The sequence below is a fragment of the Bidens hawaiensis genome, unplaced genomic scaffold, assembly GCF_021521415.1.
Source record: "Bidens hawaiensis isolate Kalapana, Puna unplaced genomic scaffold, B.hawaiensis_p1.1 tig00008152_1, whole genome shotgun sequence".
NCBI lineage: Eukaryota > Viridiplantae > Streptophyta > Magnoliopsida > Asterales > Asteraceae > Bidens > Bidens hawaiensis.
The window spans coordinates 329,732-350,666 of NW_027491581.1; the positions used below are offsets into that span (position 1 = coordinate 329,732).

Below are 20,935 nucleotides of genomic sequence, written 5' to 3' on the forward strand. Positions count from 1 at the left end.
TATGTTAGGGGTGATATCAAACGATCCGACCATCTCACTTGAAGCGGTCGCGTCAAATGATTTATGGTTTTGGCATTCTTATTTTGGTGTTCCCGGCTCAAACAACGACATCATTATTCTGTACACATCACCGTTGTTTCAGAGCGTAACAGATGGTAGCGCACCTTTCTGTTTTTGTAAAAGTCTTTTCGTTTCCTGTCGAGGACAATGAAAAAGCGTTCAAGAAGTTGCAAGAATCGGCAAGAAAAGATGTCGAGAGAGCTTTCGATGTCTTAAAGGGTAGATGGTGCATACTCAGTCAAACAGTTCGTGCAAAGCTACGTATATGCATGCATCATATTACACAATATGTTAATAAAAGAATATGGACATGCAATTTCTCCAGATTAGGTACCAGATCTTCCTACTCAATTTCCCGTTCCCGATGATGTGCAATTAGACTTGCGGGATGACAATATTCACCATCGGTTGAGATGGGATCTAGTTGAACGTATAGGTTCTTTAGGTTTGGAATTTCCGGATTCAGACGAGGAGTAAACCTTTATTGTAACTTTTATTTTTTAATTATAATTTTTAAGTTGTATTATGTTTAAGTAAAATATTATTTTTATTTTTTAAGTTGGAAAAAAAAATCTTATCACACCACACCACACCACACCACACCACACCACCACCCCTACTAAATTCCATCACATGTCATGGATTTGGTTGGGATGAGGTTTCACCATCCCATTGAGTGTGATGGGTAATGGAAATGAAACCACCCCCTCCCCCTTAGGATGTTTATATTTTAAACCATTCCAAATCAAAATCATTTATGAGTGAATGAGAGAAAAAATTTAGTGATATTTTGTAATTTGTGGAAAGCTTGTTTGCTCCAAGTTATTTTTTAGTATATATTGCAATTGGTTGTTAGTATAGAAAGATAAACTATATGATAAATGTATAAAAAAAGGATTATTTTAATTGAACATGAAAGAAATGTGATGTTTTTATAATGTAATTATAGAGATGAGGATGAAGACGAGCTGAGAATACCCTTAAATAGTTAAATTAGATAGCCCTCTCAACTCTCTTTTGTCTCAACGCTCGCGATTTCCCTCATCGATCGTAACACTCTTTGCGCCTTATGAAACTACGGTGGTGCAATGTCATAGTAGACGTGATATTGATGTAACACGTATCCTTTCACGCCCACCTACCCATTACACACCGTCTAAAATTCATTTATATTTATCCATGATTCTGACTTTTTTACATGCGTAATGTAAATATTTAAAAAATCAACTTTCATGGCTCTTTATTAAAAAAATTGGAAGTTGGGTTAAGGCCAAACTTTATTACTTGTTTATGCAGAAACCCACGTCCACCCCATCACTTGGGATTGAGTTTAAAAACATCTTATTGGTTTATTAGCTTTTTCAAAAAGCTAATAAGTTAAATAGTATTTGGTATTTATTGGCAATCACAAAAATTTCTTTTATTTTAGCCTTTTACAATGGTTAAAAAATAATTTTTTAAAAGCCTTAAATCCTGACTTTTTAAAACTCAATCCAAACATGCTCTAACAATTAGAGTGGTGAAGCTACTTTTGATATTAAGGGTTTCAAGCCTCGACTATAGCAGGTTAGTGTAATTTAGTTTGGTGTATGGTTTATTTGGTATGGGATATTGCAATGAATGAGGAAATGAAATGGACACTAGAATGAAATGCGTCATTAACATTTCCTGGTTGCTTGGTAGGTAAGAAAAAATGAAATAATAAAATACAAATGACAAAAAATACCTTTAGGCTCAAAATAAATAAAATTTACCTAAACAAAAAATGGTAATAACGGTGACGGGGCAACAACGAACGTGGTAGTGGCGACGATGGTGATGGTGGGTGGCAACTATTAGTGGCAACATACAGTGATGGTGATGGTGATGACATCAACAATGGTGACGGTGACGGTGGTGGTGGTGGTGGCGATGGCCATTTGGAGGTGGTGTCGAGAAAGTACAGGGTGAAGAAGGAAAAAAATCGTGTGGATAGAATGAGATTCCTTATGTATTTGATGATTCCATTACATTGATTAACTAAACGTCTTTCTGTTTTTCATTACCTTAAAAGTTATAATGGTTCATTCCATTTCGTTTTCCATTTATTTGTATTAAACACTAGTTAGAAGGAGTAAGATGGGTAGGGTAGCATTGTCTTTTAAGAAAATAATAATCAACTTCAGCATAGTTGAATACAGTATATTAGTATGCAATCATAACCCTTGATTATGAAATGCATTGCTAGTTTTTTTCCCCTCAAATCTAAGCAGATAACTTATTGTGATGTTGATGTTATTTATTTACTTTTTAATTGTTAAAATATAAGAAAGTAATGATATAGTTCCTATCATCACCTTAAAATAAAAAATTAGATCGTAATCATGAGCGTTATTTATCTACTATATATAAAAAAACGAGAAACAATAAATAATAGGTACATAATCTATAGATACACACAACACATAAAAAATAAATGTTTTTTTATAGAAAATTATATAGATTGAATTCGAATAATCGGGTCTATTTAAAATACATAGTTCAAATTTGAGTCAAAAACCAAATTTGGAATTTGGTTCAAATCATAAGGATCCGCTTCCAACATTCGTTGCGCGAATCCAGATTAGGGATGATCTCGGGATTGTATCGGTATCGATCTCGAAAATCCCGATCCCGAAATTTGAAATTATTTGGTGCTTGTATTTCCCAAAAACTCAAAACCTAGTACTGATTCGGTACTGGCGGTACCAAATTGGTATCAAATTCGGTACCGATACCAATCCAAATTAACTATTCAACAATGCTATTTTTTTTAAATATTAAGTCAATAACTATTTAATGAATTGAAGTTATTTTTTTCTTGAACATCATTTTAAAATACCTCCAATACCTGAGTGAACAAGATACCAACCGTTCATACTATCATCCCCATGCCAATTGCAATTGAAGTTATCTAACAAGAATAGAAGTGAGAAACCTGCAAGATATTTTCCTTGAATTTAACAATTAAAATACTCATTTACTACCATCTCAAAAGTCAAATCACAATGTGCTATTACGGACTGAAACCATTGCAAGGTATGAGACTTGTCCCACATCGATTGTATGAGCAACTGATGTGAGGTTTATAAGCCAAATGAGTTCCCTCACCTATTAGACTAGTCTTTTGGGTGAGGGAACCCATTTGGTTTTTAAACCCCACATCAGTTGCCCATACAATCGACTTGAGACAAGTCTCAAACCTTGCAATGGTTTCAGTCCGTAACACATCCTAGCCAAAGGCCAAAACAATTTTACCAAGGTCAAAAAACTTACCATAAATCCGATATAGCAGAATGACATGTTTTTTGTTTCCAGAACGGAAAAGCTCTTTTATTTCTTGGGACTCGAACCTATGACCATTAGATGACCGAGAGACTTTTGTCTCTGTCATTGGGCAACAAACCCCGTCACAAAATATATTTGAAGTTTCATGCAAAACAGCCAAAATATGTTAAATGTTACCAACAAAAAAAAAGAACCAAAATATGAAATTACAAACAATGCCATGCAGAATATCTGATAGGATCATGCTGAGTGCTGATTTGCTGAAGTCTACTATAAATAGACATAAGATGGTAGCATATTTCCATACAATTAAAACAAGTGTTACTTATAAATATCACTATGAGTAAGCAAGTAATGAGTGAGAGAGTGAGTGAGTTTTTCCAAAAGGGAAAACCCTTTTTTGCAGTTATTTTTCTGCAATTCGGGCTTGCGGGATTGAGTGTCGTTTCTAAAGTTGCGATGAACGAAGGAATGAGTAGCTATGTATTCGTTGTTTAGCGTAACGTTATAGCCACTGTTGTCATGGCCCCTTTCGCCATCGTTCTAGACAAGTAAATTAATATTACTTTTGTAACAAGAAAATAATTATTTATGTAATTTATGTTTTCACTAATTATTCTCTCTCTCTCACCGGTTTAATATTTGAATATTTATTAACTTTTTTTTAACAGGAAAATAAGACCGAAGATGACCAAATCGATATTTGTAAAGCTTATGCTGCTTGCACTATTGGAGTAAGTTATAATAAGAGAAGCATGTGCTAAGTGTTACTATGTTGTGATTAAATGATTAACCTTATGTTATGTTTGTTGTTTGACAGGCCAATTATTGATCAGAATCTTTTCTTTCTAGGAATGAAAGCCACAACAGCAACATTTGCAGTTTCATTGTCCAATGTTCTTCCTGCTATAACTTTTATCATTGCATGCATTCTAAGGTAAAAAAATAAAATAAAAACTTAACATAAAAGTATAAAACCAGTAATATTATTAAGTGGTCAAAGAAACAAAAGATGGCCCTTTTTGACCATTTGGGTTGTGCTTTATTGCTTATGTCAAACAAGTCAATATAAAACAAGATTTAACCTTTTGGTTGACTCAGGCTTGAGGTGGTCAAAATAAAGAGTATCCGCAGTCAAGCCAAAGTAGTTGGAACGATTACAACCGTTGCAGGAGCCATGGTTAAGACACTGGTTAAAAGCCCGGTTTTGGAGCTATTTTGGACAAAAGGACGATATAATGGAAATGTAACAAATAACGGGGTAGATTTACATCATTCTCTCAAGGGTGCTATTATGATCATAATTGGAATCTTTAGCTGGGCTTGCTTCATGGTTTTGCAAGTAAGAATTTATATGTTTTTAAGCTGGCAAAACAGGTCTATCGTGTTTAACATGCCAGAAATGCCGCGATTAACACAAGTATCAAACATGAATACGACTCGTTGTATGTGTCATGTACTAAGATGTTTAATGAAACATACAACTCGTTGTATGCATGTTTCATTAAACATGTTTAATCGTGTCTTAAACAGGTCGGAATTGCCAGCCAGTGAACCAAGTATTATTAACAGTTAACAATAACTTAATATGTTTTTTTTTATTATTATTATAATATGTAGGCGATTACACTAAAGTCTTATCCTGCTGCGCTGTCATTAACCGCTTGGATATGCTTCTTGGGCACAATTGAGGGAGCAATAGTGGCATTAGTGATGGAGAGAAGTAACTTAGCAGTTTGGGCTATTAAGTGGGACATCTCACTTCTAACAACACTCTATAGTGTAAGGATCTCTTAACTAATTAATAAAAACTTTCATAAATAATTTGTATAAATAATATTTAACCCGACTTTTTATTTATGTGTATGCAGGGCGTAATATGTTCGGGTCTTGCTTACTACATCCAAGGAATAGTAATGAAAGACAAGGGTCCGCTTTTCGTGACTGCATTCAGTCCGTTGAGTATGATCATTGTAGCTATCATGGGCTCGATTATTCTAGCCGAGCAAACATATCTAGGAAGGTAAAAATTATTAATTTTTTTACAAAAGTAAAAAATTCTACTTTTTTTTAACTCATTTAAATTCTTACAGGGTTCTTGGAGCTATAGTGATAGTTGCAGGGCTCTATATGGTTGTTTGGGGTAAAAGTAAGGATAACGAGCTTTCTACTGGCAATCGAATATTACCAGAAGAATTACTGGAGAAGGAATCCGAAGAGAACGGTGGCCACAAGGTTATTATTATTATCAAGTCATCAGATGAAAAATGTGCTAAACAAGATAAGACAGTTGATGTAATAGTAAATGTTGAGCCGAGCATTCCATCCGTCAATTAAGCAAAATAGGATATCAGGTTGAATGTAAGATAAAATGAACCTTCCTTAGAAATAATAGGTTTAATGTTCCAATGTCTTTAGCCTACTTATGTAACTATAGTATTACAAAAATGATATATAGAACTATGCTTGAAACGTGTCGTACCTTGACCAAGTCAACCGTCTATGGCGCCATTTCTTCTTCTTGCGCATATATCTGTTGAGTCTCACGAGTAGCAGCTAGAAATGATGCTGAAGAATGAAGAAAGTTATAGTGTTAAGAATACATTAAAAAGGCAAATAATATATATCAGAACAGAAGTAGGATTTTTAAAATGTTGGCAGATGGACCCACAGAAAATTATCAGCATCTTTGACTTTACTGACTTTGACTTTTCTAATCTCACCATAACTAAAACCTCTAAATGTAGAATCAATCTCACATAAGTTAGTTGTCCTTCGTGGTACATTGCCATATACCGTTCACTAAATCGCCCGGTTACATAGCGATAATTAGACGAATATTCATAATAAACATTCGAGTTAAATAGTCAAAATGATATAATTCATATTTCCCAAAAAGCGCAGAAGAGTTAATCTGTATATCTAGTCAATAAATTTGCTAAAAGTCACTAAAAATATTGCATGATTGCTAAACACTATCAAGTTTTCAAACATAAGTTCTGTATACATTTGGTTATTTAATGCAATACTTCACCAACACATAAACACTTCTGCATATTTATGTTAAAAATACTTCATTACTGCAAATTTTAATATGTTATCAAAGACAGGTCCTTTATAACATGTTACAATGGCAAGATTCTAACCAGTTTATGCTGTTTAGCTTACATCAGTCAGCAGAATTAGACTTTATTGTTGTAAAACCTTTTGAGGTTTATAACAAAGTTTACTACGTGTTAACGAACAACATTTCATGTTTAGGGAGTGTTGTAGTAACTAGTAAGTCATAATTTGGGGAAACATAATCTACTGATATCAAGGTGTAGGAAATGGACAAATAACAGGAATGTATTCACTCAGTTGATGCAAAAACTTGTAATCAAACTGAATGTTCGAAAGGCACATAGTTACAAACTGAGTGAAGTGATACAAAAAGCAAAAGTAAAATCATTATAACAGGATTATAGCATCAGAACCACAACTAATCATCATCATCCTAAGTTAACAATTTTAACATTTGTAGGGGATTCATAAGATGCAACGCTTGGATAATCTGCGAGTCGTGCATGACACTTTCAGATCCAAATAATTCTCCAAATAATTTGGCGCTTCACTCGAATTTTCCAATTGGATAAAACTCAAAAAGTTAGTTAAACAACGCACCATGCATTTTAAAAAGAGAAGAGGGGGGGGGGGGGGGGGGGGGGCGTTAGGAACTACACTCCACCAATCACACACACACACACATTATTATTTAATTTTAGTTAAATCACCTACTTGGCAGTGTGTTCGGCACTTTTTAGCTAAAACCCAACACATAGCCTAATTGTAACAATATATAAAACTCAATAGGAATAATGGATACATTTTATGATAAATGATATTAAATACCACAATAAAAATTTGAACTTACTCAATTCCATTACAACATTCATGCTCATCGGTAGATGAGGACAAAACCGAGTTTTAACTGCATATATTGTCAAGATCAATATAAGAACATACAATCTTATATTTATTTTGCAAAATAAAAAAATTAATTAACATCTGCAAAAGGACTTCTGTTTGGAGATCCCAAGGTTACTTGTTGATGATATTTCAATTTGCTTCCTTTTTCCCCACAATTTTGTCGGTTTTCGCTAACAATATTTGTTGTTGCCAAAAGATCAGCAAAAGACGGTGTTCGCATTGCCTCAATAGATGTCAAACTAGGCACATCTATTTCATGTTTTCTTGGAGTAGAATCATTATCAACCTGTTATATATGTCATACAAACATCAATACAAATCCCAAGCTATTTCTATAATTCTCAAAAGAATTAATTGCATAGATTATTAATTCTATTGCAAGATTACTTGGTTTGGAGTTGTAAGATAATAAATAATAAAGTATCTATGGTTTACCTGATAATCTTGTTTTAGACTGTCAACTTGGTTTATCATTTTTTCTGTTGTGTCACCATGTTTGTCTTTTAAGCATGTCACGTGATCCAAAAGTATCTTTCGCTTTAAGTCAAACTCTTTTTTCATTTCTCGGTCCAGCATCAGTGAATCTGATTGTAACACCATTTTCCCAATTAAATTATCGGTTCAAAAGTAGATAAATTCTTGAAAGTTAATCACATATTATTATAGTTTAAGATTACCATTAACAGTTGATTTAAGATCATTAGTATGTGTTTGAAATAATGCATCCATTGACACGTGTGCTGCCGCAATATCTTCATTTTTGAGTTTATTTACATGCATCGTTTCACTGTACAAAATATTAAAGTGGTCAAAAGAATGCAATAATAATAAATATACTATTATGCATAATGCATAGTACCTTATAAATGATTCTGTATCAGCCATACTACTCTCATTACGTTGACTGATAGTTGACTTTGTGTTATCCCAGTGTTGTAAAGATTTCTCGACCTTGTTTGTACTGCAAGTCAATTTTCCATAAAAGTTAAAACTGGCATAAAAAGTTTAGTATTTTAGTATTTAACTAACACAATAATAATTACCACTCTTCAAGGCAATTCTCCATAACGGTTCGGTTCTCAGCTGACATAAATGTGTCTTCTGTAAAACGAGTTTTTGAGCTCTCTATATATTCATTCATCTCATGTTTTCCATCATTTGTTATTTGCACCATGTCAGACAAATCTTTTAACAACTGTTTGTTATATACTATTATGCATAATGTATAGTACCTTATAAATGATTCTGTATCAGCCATACTACTCTCATTACGTTGACTGATAGTTGACTTTGTGTTATCCCAGTGTTGTAAAGATTTCTCGACCTTGTCTGTACTGCAAGTCAATTTTCCATAAAAGTTAAAACTGGCATAAAAAGTTTAGTATTTTAGTATTTAACTAACACAATAATAATTACCACTCTTCAAGGCAATTCTCCATAACGGTTTGGTTCTCAGCTGACATAAATGTGTCTTCTGTAAAACGAGTTTTTGAGCTCTCTATATATTCATTCATCTCATGTTTTCCATCATTTGTTATTTGCACCATGTCAGACAAATCTTTTAACAACTGTTTGTTATCTTCTGAACTTGAATCGCCAGCTTTTCGTGACGCCTCGGTAACCTGATCATGATATTGATTATGGATTAACGTTTTTACGTCACGAGCTCTTGATATGTACAACAAAGGGTCTTCTAGCTTACCATTGAAGTTTGTTTTGATGTTAAGTTTCTTAAAATTGCTGAAATGTTTTCTATTGCCAGTTGTTGTTCTCTAGTTGCATCTTTTTGTGAAACAAAATGTAATGACTCAAAATTTAGCTTTTGTCAAGTTATTTATTAAACCCGCATACTTTATTATAAATAATTTATCAATATTATTGCTTTTCTTGACCTTGAAGTTTCTCTCAAATTCTGCCAGCTCACGAGATCTAGTTTTATGATTTTGTTCAAGAGCTGCCATGAGTTTAGTTGCTTGCTGGCTTAGATTATTATAGAAATTAATCGTTGCGGTCGCGATCTTGTGCGCAGAAGCCAGACTCTTATGTAGTCCCTATACAATTAGAAAGAAAAATCAAATAAGTATCAAATATAAAGAGTGTTGAATATTTGTTGGAAATAAATAAAATCAATAAAAAAAAGGATAATAACATTGAAAACTTTTAAGTTAAGAAAGGACTCACCTGTTCATGTTGTTGAGCAGATAAAGCCAATACTTGCTTTTGATCAGCTATAGAGTTTTGAATATCACAGGTGGCATTTTTAGCCTCCATAACCGCATCTTGAAAGATCTGTTTACACAAAATAGCAAAACAATGTTTCTAAACATATTGCTATTTAATATGTATCTTCAGGAAAAAAAATTATTTGTTCGAATCTCGATTATGCTGAAAAATTAGATTGCTTACATTCTCAACTGCCGTTATTTGATCAGTTATTTTGCACTTCATATGAGTCAAATCAGAAGAAGCTTTCAATTGCACAGTATCAACTAGCTTCTTTAATAACCTCATGCCTGAAGTGTACGTGCCGATTATGTTGTTGATTCTAGATTCCAAGATCTGGGCATTCTGGTAAATAACAGATAATTAGTCGTGAATTTGTAAATTTTGAAAATAAGTTAATTTCTTACATCATGTTTACTATCAAGGAACAAAGAAACATGTTCTTCCATGGATCTCATTTGCTGTTGTTGCTGTGAAACCGAACTTACGATAACCTTTTGCAGGTCCTTTAAGCCGTGATTTAGTTGACAACTAAATGACAAAAGCAGCCCATTGTTTTCTGCTTCTAACTTGCTCTTATGATCTATAAACCCAACATTTAATGATATTAGTTTTTATTACCTAGCAAAATAAAATTAAATGAAAACAATATGATAATGGATTTACCTATTTTGGAAGATAATACGGTCACGTCCTCTGATGCATCTTGTAGTTTGTTTCGCAGACCTTTTGCATGCTCTACCAAACAGTTTTCTGCTTTTTTAAACAAAAATCATCAGAATTATTGATATTGAGGTAATAAACAAAGGGTAAACAAAACCAATTAACCTGAATCCAGAAGTTTGGAGACGATAAAATCTTTTTTCTTCAACATTAAGACAGCTTCCTTATGTTTACCTTGAATATCTAACAAGGCCTTGTTACTGCTCTCCAAATTTTCCTGAATTCAATATTAACAGAAATTATAAAAAAACAAAATCAAGATTCATAAATTCATATGCATAAGTTTACTGCTCATTTCATACCTTGCAATTAGAGATGGCCAAAAAAACCGGTTGGGGAACCGGTTTACCGGTTTAAACCGGAAACCGGTTTTTACGAAAACCGGTTTTTTAAAAACCGGTTTGACCGGTTTAGAAACCGCCGGTTCGTCTTTCGGTTACAAGTTCTAGATCCAAAACCGGTTAACGAACCGGTTAATGGAAAAACCGGTTTTTTTTATTAACCGGTTATGGAAAAACCGGTTAACCGGTTTATAAAAAAACCGGTTTATAACGGCTATATGCCCGTTTTTTTTGTTTTTGGACCGTTTTTTTTTTTTTTTACCATTTTACCCCCACAAACATCTATATATAGTTTAGGTTGGGTATTGGTTAGATCACACTCGATTATACAACTCCAAACGCTCTAAACGTTTATTTCATACGCGATTATTTTGTTAACTCACGCTCAATTATACCACATTACCACTCCATACGCTCTTATATATAGTTTAGGTTGGGTATTGGTTAGATCACACTCGATTATACAACTCCAAACGCTCTAAACGTTTATTTCATACGCGATTATTTTGTTAACTCACGCTCAATTATACCACATTACCACTCCATACGCTCTTATTTCGTAGTCGTTTATTTCATACTCGAGTATACCACTCTTATTTCGTAGTCGATTATCATGGCCTCCCAAAGTCTTCATCCGTCAACATGGGTGCCTCGAACACGGGAGAAACGGTCGTTCGGGTCATCCCCACGAAATGAAACCATGATGTTTGGCAACATTTCGACCTATGCGAAATGTCTAACGGTAGCCAAAAAGCTCGATGCAAACATTGTTTGAAGTTTTATGGCAAAGATGCAAACTCCACTTTAAAAGCGCATGTACAAAGGCCCTTTTCCTTGAAGGACGAATCGGGAAGTAGTTCGCAGCCGGAGATAGAGGTGCACAAACCGGTTTTTTTAAAAAAACCGGTTCGGTTATTAACCGGACCGGTTTTTTTTGGCCCGGAAAAAAACCGGTTCGGTTAATAACCGGACCGGTTAATAACCGGTTTTTTGCTGTCAAAACCCTAACCGGTCTAACCGGTTAGGACCGGTTTAGAAACCGGTTAATAAACCGGTTTTTTTATTAACCGGTTTTTTTTATTAACCGGTTTTTTTTTTTTTAAATTTCGCGGTTTCAAATACGAATATTTGTTTTTTATATTTTGTACTTAATGAAGACCATTATTTTTTCACAGTATAAACAAACCGGTAACTACAAGGCAAAACGGTAACTACAAGGCAAAACGGACTGACCGAAGCCATTCTTTGCTTTCGTTGTTAGGGTTCTTTGCTTGGAAGATGAGTATGAGTGTGTGTTGGTGAATGTGTTTTCAACAAACCAAAGATTAAAAACACATAACTTTCATTTATAGTTTTTACATTAAAAATACAAACATTAAATCGTTATCGCATATTCGTAACTCAAAAATACAAACATTAAATCATTAACATTGAAGAAATCTCTGCCAAGAACTGTTGTTCATGATTTAACTCAAAAATACAAACATTAAATCGTGAACTATCAGATGCTCCTGTTGTTCCCAATCGCAGTTTGTTCATGATTTGCCTCCATGTTTGCTGTTTCTTTAACTAAATTAGAAAAATCCAAATCAACAAATAAATAAGAGCACATATTAGGAAAAAGAATGCTTAGACACGATTACATGAACAACTTGCTGTTTCTTACTCATGATTTGCCTCCATGTTTGCTGTTTCTTTAACTAATTTTCTTCGCTACCCGATCCCGAGCTATTTCTTAGGTAATCGTCGTACGCGGCTTCTTCATCGGTCATTGGTTGAGTGTGTCCTTCATTGACCTCGTCTTCATACAAGCCCGCTTCATACTCCATTCCCCCTCGAGTGAGCGTTGATGTTGTGCCCTATCTAAAGAGTCCAAGTAATCCTTGTAGCAAATCGACATCTCTATAGCTGGTGCAGTGAGTCGAGTCCTCCTAATCGATATAACCCTGCCAGAAACAGAAAAAGCAGACTCCGAAGCTACCGTGGAAGCTTGGACCGTTAGTAAATCTTTGGCCATGGCGGCGAGGATCGGAAACTCATCCTCCTTACCTCTCCACCAAGCCAGCAAATCAAGACTTCTAAATTCATCCGGAGTCATGTGTTTCACAAAGTTGGTACCACCATACCTTCCAAGTTCACTGCTTGGGGTGTTTACCTTTTGACGTTTACCGGCGTCTTCCCAAATCATGTAGTACATCCCCATTTCAAGGTCGGTTTGGGATTGGGATTGGGCAACAGCTCTTAACGAGTCATGAATTTGGGAAGACGACCCGTATTTTGTAAGGTAGACATCATACATGTTTGACAAGGTGGTGTTGAAAGCATTCTTTAAAGTTTGGCTATAATAGGGGTTTTGATCGTCGTTTAACCCTAGCTCATCACAAATTTTTTCTATTAAAGCTTCAACACCACCAACATTGATGCAAGGGTTTAACACAGCAGCACATGTCAAAACAGCGGGTAGTTCTTGAAAATACTTTCTAAATTTTTCTTTCATTTTTACACCCATATCAAAATAAGGTGCACCCCTACAATGAAGTTCACTCAACTTTGTGCACATGACAGCAATTTTTGGTAAAGCAATGGGGCTTGTTGGATAGTAAACCCCGGATAAACTAGTTGTGCAAGATTTAAAAATTTGAAGGACCTCTGTAACGATCTCAATCAATAACCAGTTTCTAGGATCGTACGGTGCACATTTACCCCTACTTGACAAAATTTGATGAAACGCAATTAATGATTCTTTTTGTTGGATGGCTTTCTCAAACATATTACAAGTCGAGTTCCATCTTGTTGGACAATCCCAATTTGGCCCCAACCATTGACAATTAGCTTCAACACAAAATTTTTTGTATCTTGAAAATGTTTTATTGTTGCTAAAAACATCTCGTAACATTCTTTTAAAATTGTTTCTTTGCGTTTCGATCACGTTTAACCCATCTTGCATGGCCAAGTTGATAATATGTGCAATGCATCGGCTATGAAAAAACGCTCCATCACAAATAGGTTTATACTTTAATTTTAAATGGCCAACCGCGGCCGTATTGTTGGACGCGTTATCAAATGAAATTGAAAAGATTTTATGTTCAATCTTGTATTGTCGAATGACTTTATCCAAGATTTGAAAAATATTTCTACCCGTGTGCGGGTAATCAAACAATTGAAACGCAACGGTTCGTTTCATCATTTGCCACGACTCGGGGTCAACCCAATGAGCCGTCACACAAATGTATGAGTCGGGCGAACCATGAGGTACCGACCACACATCCGTTGTTAAGTTTACACCAGTTTGTAAGTTTGAAAAGTATGAAATTAGTTCGGATTTAGCGTTTTTCCATGCTTTAAGACAATCTCTTCTAAGGGTCGAACGACTTACGTGTTGGTAGCGTGGTTGAACATAGTTTTGCATCATCTCCGTGAATTGAGGGTTGTCGAAGTGGTTGAAAGGAAGTGTTTGTTGAATCACAAAGTTTGAAAACTGTTGACGTACCGCTTCAACGTCGTACGTAAACAACGCTCCTTGATTCGTCATCTCCGGCTGCGAACTACTTCCCGATTCGTCCTTCAAGGCCTTGCAAAAGGGCCTTTGTACATGCGCTTTTAAAGTGGAGTTTGCATCTTTGCCATAAAACTTCAAACAATGTTTGCATCGAGCTTTTTGGCTACCGTTAGACATTTCGCATAGGTCGAAATGTTGCCAAACATAATGGTTTCGTTTCGTGGGGATGACCCGAACGACCGTTTCTCCCGTGTTCGAGGCACCCATGTTGTCGGATGAAGCAGCACTTTGGGAGGCCATGATAATCGACTACGAAATAAGAGTGGTATACTCGAGTATGAAATAAACGACTACGAAATAAGAGCGTATGGAGTGGTAATGTGGTATAATTGAGCGTGAGATAACAAAATAATCGCGTATGAAATAAACGTTTAGAGCGTTTGGAGTTGTATAATCGAGTGTGATCTAACCAATACCCAACCTAAACTATATATAGATGTTTGTGGGGGTAAAATGGTAAAAAAAAAAAAAACGGTCCAAAAACAAAAAAAACGGGCATATAGCCGTTATAAACCGGTTTTTTTATAAACCGGTTAACCAATTGATTCGTCATATAGCGTGAGATGACGAATCAAGGAGCGGTGTTTACGTACGACGTTGAAGCGGTACGTCAACAGTTTTCAAACTTTGTGATTCAACAAACACTTCCTTTCAACCACTTCGACAACCCTCAATTCACGGAGATGATGCAAAACTATGTTCAACCACGCTACCAACACGTAAGTCGTTCGACCCTTAGAAGAGATTGTCTTAAAGCATGGAAAAACGCTAAATCCGAACTAATTTCATACTTTTCAAACTTACAAACTGGTGTAAACTTAACAACGGATGTGTGGTCGGTACCTCATGGTTCGCCCGACTCATACATTTGTGTGACGGCTCATTGGGTTGACCCCGAGTCGTGGCAAATGATGAAACGAACCGTTGCGTTTCAATTGTTTGATTACCCGCACACGGGTAGAAATATTTTTCAAATCTTGGATAAAGTCATTCGACAATACAAGAATGAACATAAAATCTTTTCAATTTCGTTTGATAACGCGTCCAACAATACGGCCGCGGTTGGCCATTTAAAATTAAAGTATAAACCTATTTGTGATGGAGCGTTTTTTCATAGCCGATGCATTGCACATATTATCAACTTGGCCATGCAAGATGGGTTAAACGTGATCGAAACGCAAAGAAACAATTTTAAAAGAATGTTACGAGATGTTTTTAGCAACAATAAAACATTTTCAAGATACAAAAAATTTTGTGTTGAAGCTAATTGTCAATGGTTGGGGCCAAATTGGGATTGTCCAACAAGATGGAACTCGACTTGTAATATGTTTGAGAAAGTCATCCAACAAAAAGAATCATTAATTGCGTTTCATCAAATTTTGTCAAGTAGGGGTAAATTTGCACCGTACGATCCTAGAAACTGGTTATTGATTGAGATCGTTACAGAGGTCCTTCAAATTTTTAAATCTTGCACAACTAGTTTATCCGGGGTTTACTATCCAACAAGCCCCATTGCTTTACCAAAAATTGCTGTCATGTGCACAAAGTTGAGTGAACTTCATTGTAGGGGTGCACCTTATTTTGATATGGGTGTAAAAATGAAAGAAAAATTTAGAAAATATTTTCAAGAACTACCCGCTGTTTTGACATGTGCTGCTGCGTTAAACCCTTGCATCAATGTTGGTGGTGTTGAAGCTTTAATAGAAAAAATTTGTGATGAGCTAGGGTTAAACGACGATCAAAACCCCTATTATAGCCAAACTTTAAAGAATGCTTTCAACACCACCTTGTCAAACATGTATGATGTCTACCTTACAAAATACGGGTCGTCTTCCCAAATTCATGACTCGTTAAGAGCTGTTGCCCAATCCCAATCCCAAACCGACCTTGAAATGGGGATGTACTACATGATTTGGGAAGACGCCGGTAAACGTCAAAAGGTAAACACCCCAAGCAGTGAACTTGGAAGGTATGGTGGTACCAACTTTGTGAAACACATGACTCCGGATGAATTTAGAAGTCTTGATTTGCTGGCTTGGTGGAGAGGTAAGGAGGATGAGTTTCCCAAATTCATGACTCGTTAAGAGCTGTTGCCCAATCCCAATCCTAAACCGACCTTGAAATGGGGATGTACTACATGATTTGGGAAGACGCCGGTAAACGTCAAAAGGTAAACACCCCAAGCAGTGAACTTGGAAGGTATGGTGGTACCAACTTTGTGAAACACATGACTCCGGAGGAATTTAGAAGTCTTGATTTGCTGGCTTGGTGGAGAGGTAAGGAGGATGAGTTTCCGATCCTCGCCGCCATGGCCAAAGATTTACTAACGGTCCAAGCTTCCACGGTAGCTTCGGAGTCTGCTTTTTCTGTTTCTGGCAGGGTTATATCGATTAGGAGGACTCGACTCACTGCACCAGCTATAGAGATGTCGATTTGCTACAAGGATTACTTGGACTCTTTAGATAGGGCACAACATCAACGCTCACTCGAGGGGGAAATGGAGTATGAAGCGGGCTTGTATGAAGACGAGGTCAATGAAGGACACACTCAACCAATGACCGATGAAGAAGCCGCGTACGACGATTACCTAAGAAATAGCTCGGGATCGGGTAGCGAAGAAAATTAGTTAAAGAAACAGCAAACATGGAGGCAAATCATGAGTAAGAAAGAGCAAGTTGTTCATGTAATCGTGTCTAAGCATTCTTTTTACTATTATGTGCTCTTATTTACTTGTTGATTTGGATTTTTCTAATTTAGTTAAAGAAACAGCAAACATGGAGGCAAATCATGAACAAACTGCGATTGGGAACAACAGGAGCATCTGCTAGTTCACGATTTAATGTTTGTATTTTTGAGTTAAATCATGAACAACAGTTCTTGGCAGAGATTTCTTCAGTGTTAATGATTTAATGTTTGTATTTTTGAGTTACGAATATGCGATAACGATTTAATGTTTGTATTTTTAATGTAAAAACTATAAATGAAAGTTATGTGTTTTTAATCTTTGGTTTGTTGAAAACACATTCACCAACACACACTCATACTCATCTTCCAAGCAAAGAACCCTAACAACGAAAGCAAAGAATGGCTTCGGTCAGTCCGTTTTGCCTTGTAGTTACCGTTTTGCCTTGTAGTTACCGGTTTGTTTATACTGTGAAAAAATAATGGTCTTCATTAAGTACAAAATATAAAAAACAAATATTCGTATTTGAAACCGCGAAATTTAAAAAAAAAAAAAAAAAAAAAAACCGGTTGATAAAAAAAACCGGTTAATAAAAAAACCGGTTTATTAACCGGTTCTAACCGGTTTCTAAACCGGTCCTAACCGGTTAGACCGGTTAGGGTTTTGACAGCAAAAAACCGGTTATTAACCGGTCCGGTTATTAACCGAACCGGTTTTTTTCCGGGCCAAAAAAACCGGTCCGATTAACCGGTTTTTTTAAAAAAACCGGTTTGTGCACCTCTACTTGCAATCATTAAGATCACTTTCTAAACTCATCCTCTTTTCATGTTCAATTTCATAGAGCTCACGGTATTTATTTACTTCCTACAATAAAAAATATATATAATTTTCATTTTTCAGTGATGCTTCAAGTAATTAAGTGAAGGTAGATAAAATACAACTACTAACTAGTTTACCTTCTCGTTAATGTTTAGATCAATCTCCAGTTGCTCAATTTTTTCATTCTTCAACTGTAAAGATGATGCAATTGTCAACATAATCACATATAAATAAAAGATAACGTTGTGAAAATAAAATTGGCACTTTCATGGATGCATACCTTCTTCTCAGTCTCTTCCTGTGCATATCTTTCATGTGAAATATAGACACCATTCTTTTCCCTAGCTGCTCGAAGATCTACATATATTGCAATATTATATATACGTATGCATTCATAAGCAACATTAATAAATTATGCCACAACTATGGATAATGCAAAACAAACCTTGCTTCATTTTCTCAATTTCCAAATACATATCTTTGAGAAGCATAGCTTTTGACATTTTCTGATTTGCCTGCAATAAATTATATAAATTTGAGTACAGTGTTTTTAGAACAGCAACTATAAATTTTAATTCAGTTAGGTGTATGTGTCTGTGTACATACATAGTTACATACATACGTATAAATAGTTGTATGTGTAAGAATTATAATTATAACCATGCTGACCTCTGGCTTGTTCTTGATGTTTTTAGCACGGTGTGCATAGTCTAAAGTGCTTAATGTTTCTTCTAGACAATGAGCAGACAGAGAAACCGTTGCAATGATGCATGTTTTGGTTTTCCCACCAAGTGAGTCACGTAACAGTCTAGTCAGTTTGCTGTCCCTGTAACATTAAACATATAACATCTCGATTTGAATAATTATTGTAATAATATATTGTTGTAATCATAACTAATACTAGCAGATATCTAAAATATCAGCACAAACCTGTAAGGCACATGACCGGAATGCTCCACAAGTGAATTAATGACACGACCCAAAGTAAGCAAGCTCTTATTTATTTCTCCAGCTTCCCTTGCTCTGCCCTCCAATCAATAAAAAATTAATTTTCATTAATTTCATAATGAAAATAGCATTTTTGGAAAATACAAAGTAAAAAAGTTTCGTTTTTTTACTTACATCTCGGGCACCTGATCGGGAAATATTTTCTGATCCTGCTAAATCAACAAGATTAAGCTTTCCATATTTAACAAGCTCCTCACTACCAACCGTTGCTTGTTTGACATGTACAGTTATCGTAAAAACCGAATGAGAACGACTGCAAGAAAAAAATGTAATTTTTTCATTTTAAATGAAACACAATCTATCCGAACCCCCAACAGAATTTACTTGTAAGAATAAGTCTACCTGCTGCGCTTATTTAACAATGTATCTGCTGTACGCCTTTTAGCAGCACCTCGTTCTAAAAGGTTATAAATATCATTTGCACTATATACAGCTTCTTCTTCTAAACCTCTCACACATACACAACCTTTTCCATCTTCCATTAATGATACGGGCTTCTTTTGCTTGTCCTCTAAAGATCTTGTGTTGTCTTCTGTGGTAAGAAGATCAACTATTTCTTCGTTGTAAAGTTCCAAAAAAGTAACTTTCATACTATAATCAGCATTTTGAGCCTCTAAAGTGTCAAATATTTGACAAACTGCTCTTGGAATTACACCAGCCTCAGCAGGTAATTCTCCACCCTTTAATGTGAATAAAGTTAAAGAGAATTGTTATTATGTCAATATCATAAGGGATGTGAAAATAGTTTAACTGTTTGCTTATTTTAACTACCTTATTTCTCATGCCTCCCTCCATTGTGTATGTTTTACCGGTACCAGTTTGGCCATATGCAAACACCGTGCAGTTGAAGCCCTCAAGCACTTCATTCACAATAGGATATATTGCTTGATCGTAGACCGACCTCTGTTGCGCTTTGGGTCCAAAAACCTTCAAAAGAAATATTATATAGTAAGATAACTGTTCACATTTAAAAGGTATATAGATTAACTGATGTACCTTGTCAAAGGTGAAGATTTTGTCCACTTGCTTGTTAGCAACATTGTGCAATATAGAGACTTCTCTTTTGTGTTCATTGCATGTTATCACCCTTGGTACATTGCATTTTTGTTCTTCGTCACATAAGGGCCTATGAGAACATTAGAAAATTTAGACCTGAAGACATTTTAACTCGTTTTCAAGCGAATTCAACACATCAAAAATTGTGCATATCCCATACAATGTTGGAACAATCACAAGAAACCATACACAAGTTTCACAACTTTCATGTAAATTTGATTAAAAAAAATATTAGGGGTGCAAATGAGTCGAGCTACTCGCGAGTTACTCAAGACTGGATCGATAAAAAGGTTGAAATGAGCCGAGCCTTATCAAGCCTCAAACAAAGCTCGTTTGATTATCAAGCCCGAGCTTGAAAAACGACTCACGAGCCGAGCTGAAGCTTCAAAAAAAGAGCTTGAAACGAGCCGAGCTCAAGCTCGACTCGGCTCAAAGGAAGGGAAAGATGAAGGTTCAACTTGGACCATGTTAATTTGGTCAATCAATCAAGCACGTTAAGATTTTAAGACAAAAAAAGAATTTCACAGTTGAAAAGAAAAAGAAAAAAAAGGCAGTTTGAATCTATTGTTTGCAGCCAAATCACACAAATTTCAACATCTATGACATACAATCTCCATCGAATACACAAACCGTAATTAAATCAATTCAATTAGTCATTCAGGATCCAAAAACACACATAAATCAAACACCTAGCTAAAATTAACAACATATACCTGCATCTAAGCAGAACCTGGATATTAACTTCACCGCGATCCTTGTCACCTTTACTCGAATTCCAATCTATACCTCTCGAATCGGGCCGCCTTCGTTCCGGCCTAGGCGTAAGAAACGGCAACGGATTAGCCGCCATTCCGACTCCCACTTTTCCACTCTGATCCGGCGTCATTGAATTCATACTCCTCTTATACTCCATTTATACAATCAAAACCCTAAAAGCAAAATTGATCACAAAACAAACTCGAAACTGTATCAAAACACGAAATTAAAAGCAAATTATTGAAATATTACCTCAAATTGAACTAGAACAGGCTGATCAAGCTGATTACTACAATCAAAACCTAAAAACATAATTCATCACAAATTAAGCTCGATACTGTATCAAGACACGAAATTGAAAGCAGATTAGTGAAATTATACCTGCGATTGAAGTGATTTAAGCGGAAACAGTGATTCAAATCGATGATTTGT

The 20,935-nt window shown here is 35.4% G+C and overlaps 2 protein-coding genes across 2 annotated transcripts; one reads left to right on the top strand and one right to left on the bottom strand.

Annotated features, from left to right (window-relative positions):
- Positions 1–3,510: 3,510 nt before the first annotated feature.
- On the top strand, positions 3,511–5,396 carry LOC143637220 (WAT1-related protein At2g37460-like). Its single transcript, XM_077104663.1, has 3 exons — positions 3,511–4,708; positions 4,987–5,148; positions 5,238–5,396. The coding sequence occupies exons 1-3, from the start codon at positions 4,544–4,546 to the stop codon at positions 5,391–5,393; spliced, it is 483 nt and encodes a 160-aa protein (XP_076960778.1). The 5' UTR covers positions 3,511–4,543; the 3' UTR covers positions 5,394–5,396.
- Positions 5,397–7,402: 2,006 nt separating this feature from the next.
- On the bottom strand, positions 7,403–20,735 carry LOC143637221 (kinesin-like protein KIN-5B). Its single transcript, XM_077104664.1, has 24 exons — positions 20,461–20,735; positions 19,688–19,817; positions 19,463–19,618; positions 19,034–19,371; positions 18,806–18,944; positions 18,614–18,711; positions 18,353–18,509; positions 18,129–18,198; positions 17,964–18,040; positions 17,821–17,874; positions 17,649–17,728; position 17,246; positions 10,387–10,498; positions 10,225–10,311; positions 9,966–10,141; positions 9,742–9,903; positions 9,517–9,624; positions 9,227–9,386; positions 9,038–9,120; positions 8,752–8,957; positions 8,195–8,296; positions 8,013–8,122; positions 7,771–7,919; positions 7,403–7,621 (listed from the first exon to the last, which is right to left on the bottom strand). The coding sequence occupies exons 1-24, from the start codon at positions 20,658–20,660 to the stop codon at positions 7,403–7,405; spliced, it is 3,174 nt and encodes a 1,057-aa protein (XP_076960779.1). The 5' UTR covers positions 20,661–20,735.
- Between the last annotated feature and the right edge of the window lie 200 nt (positions 20,736–20,935).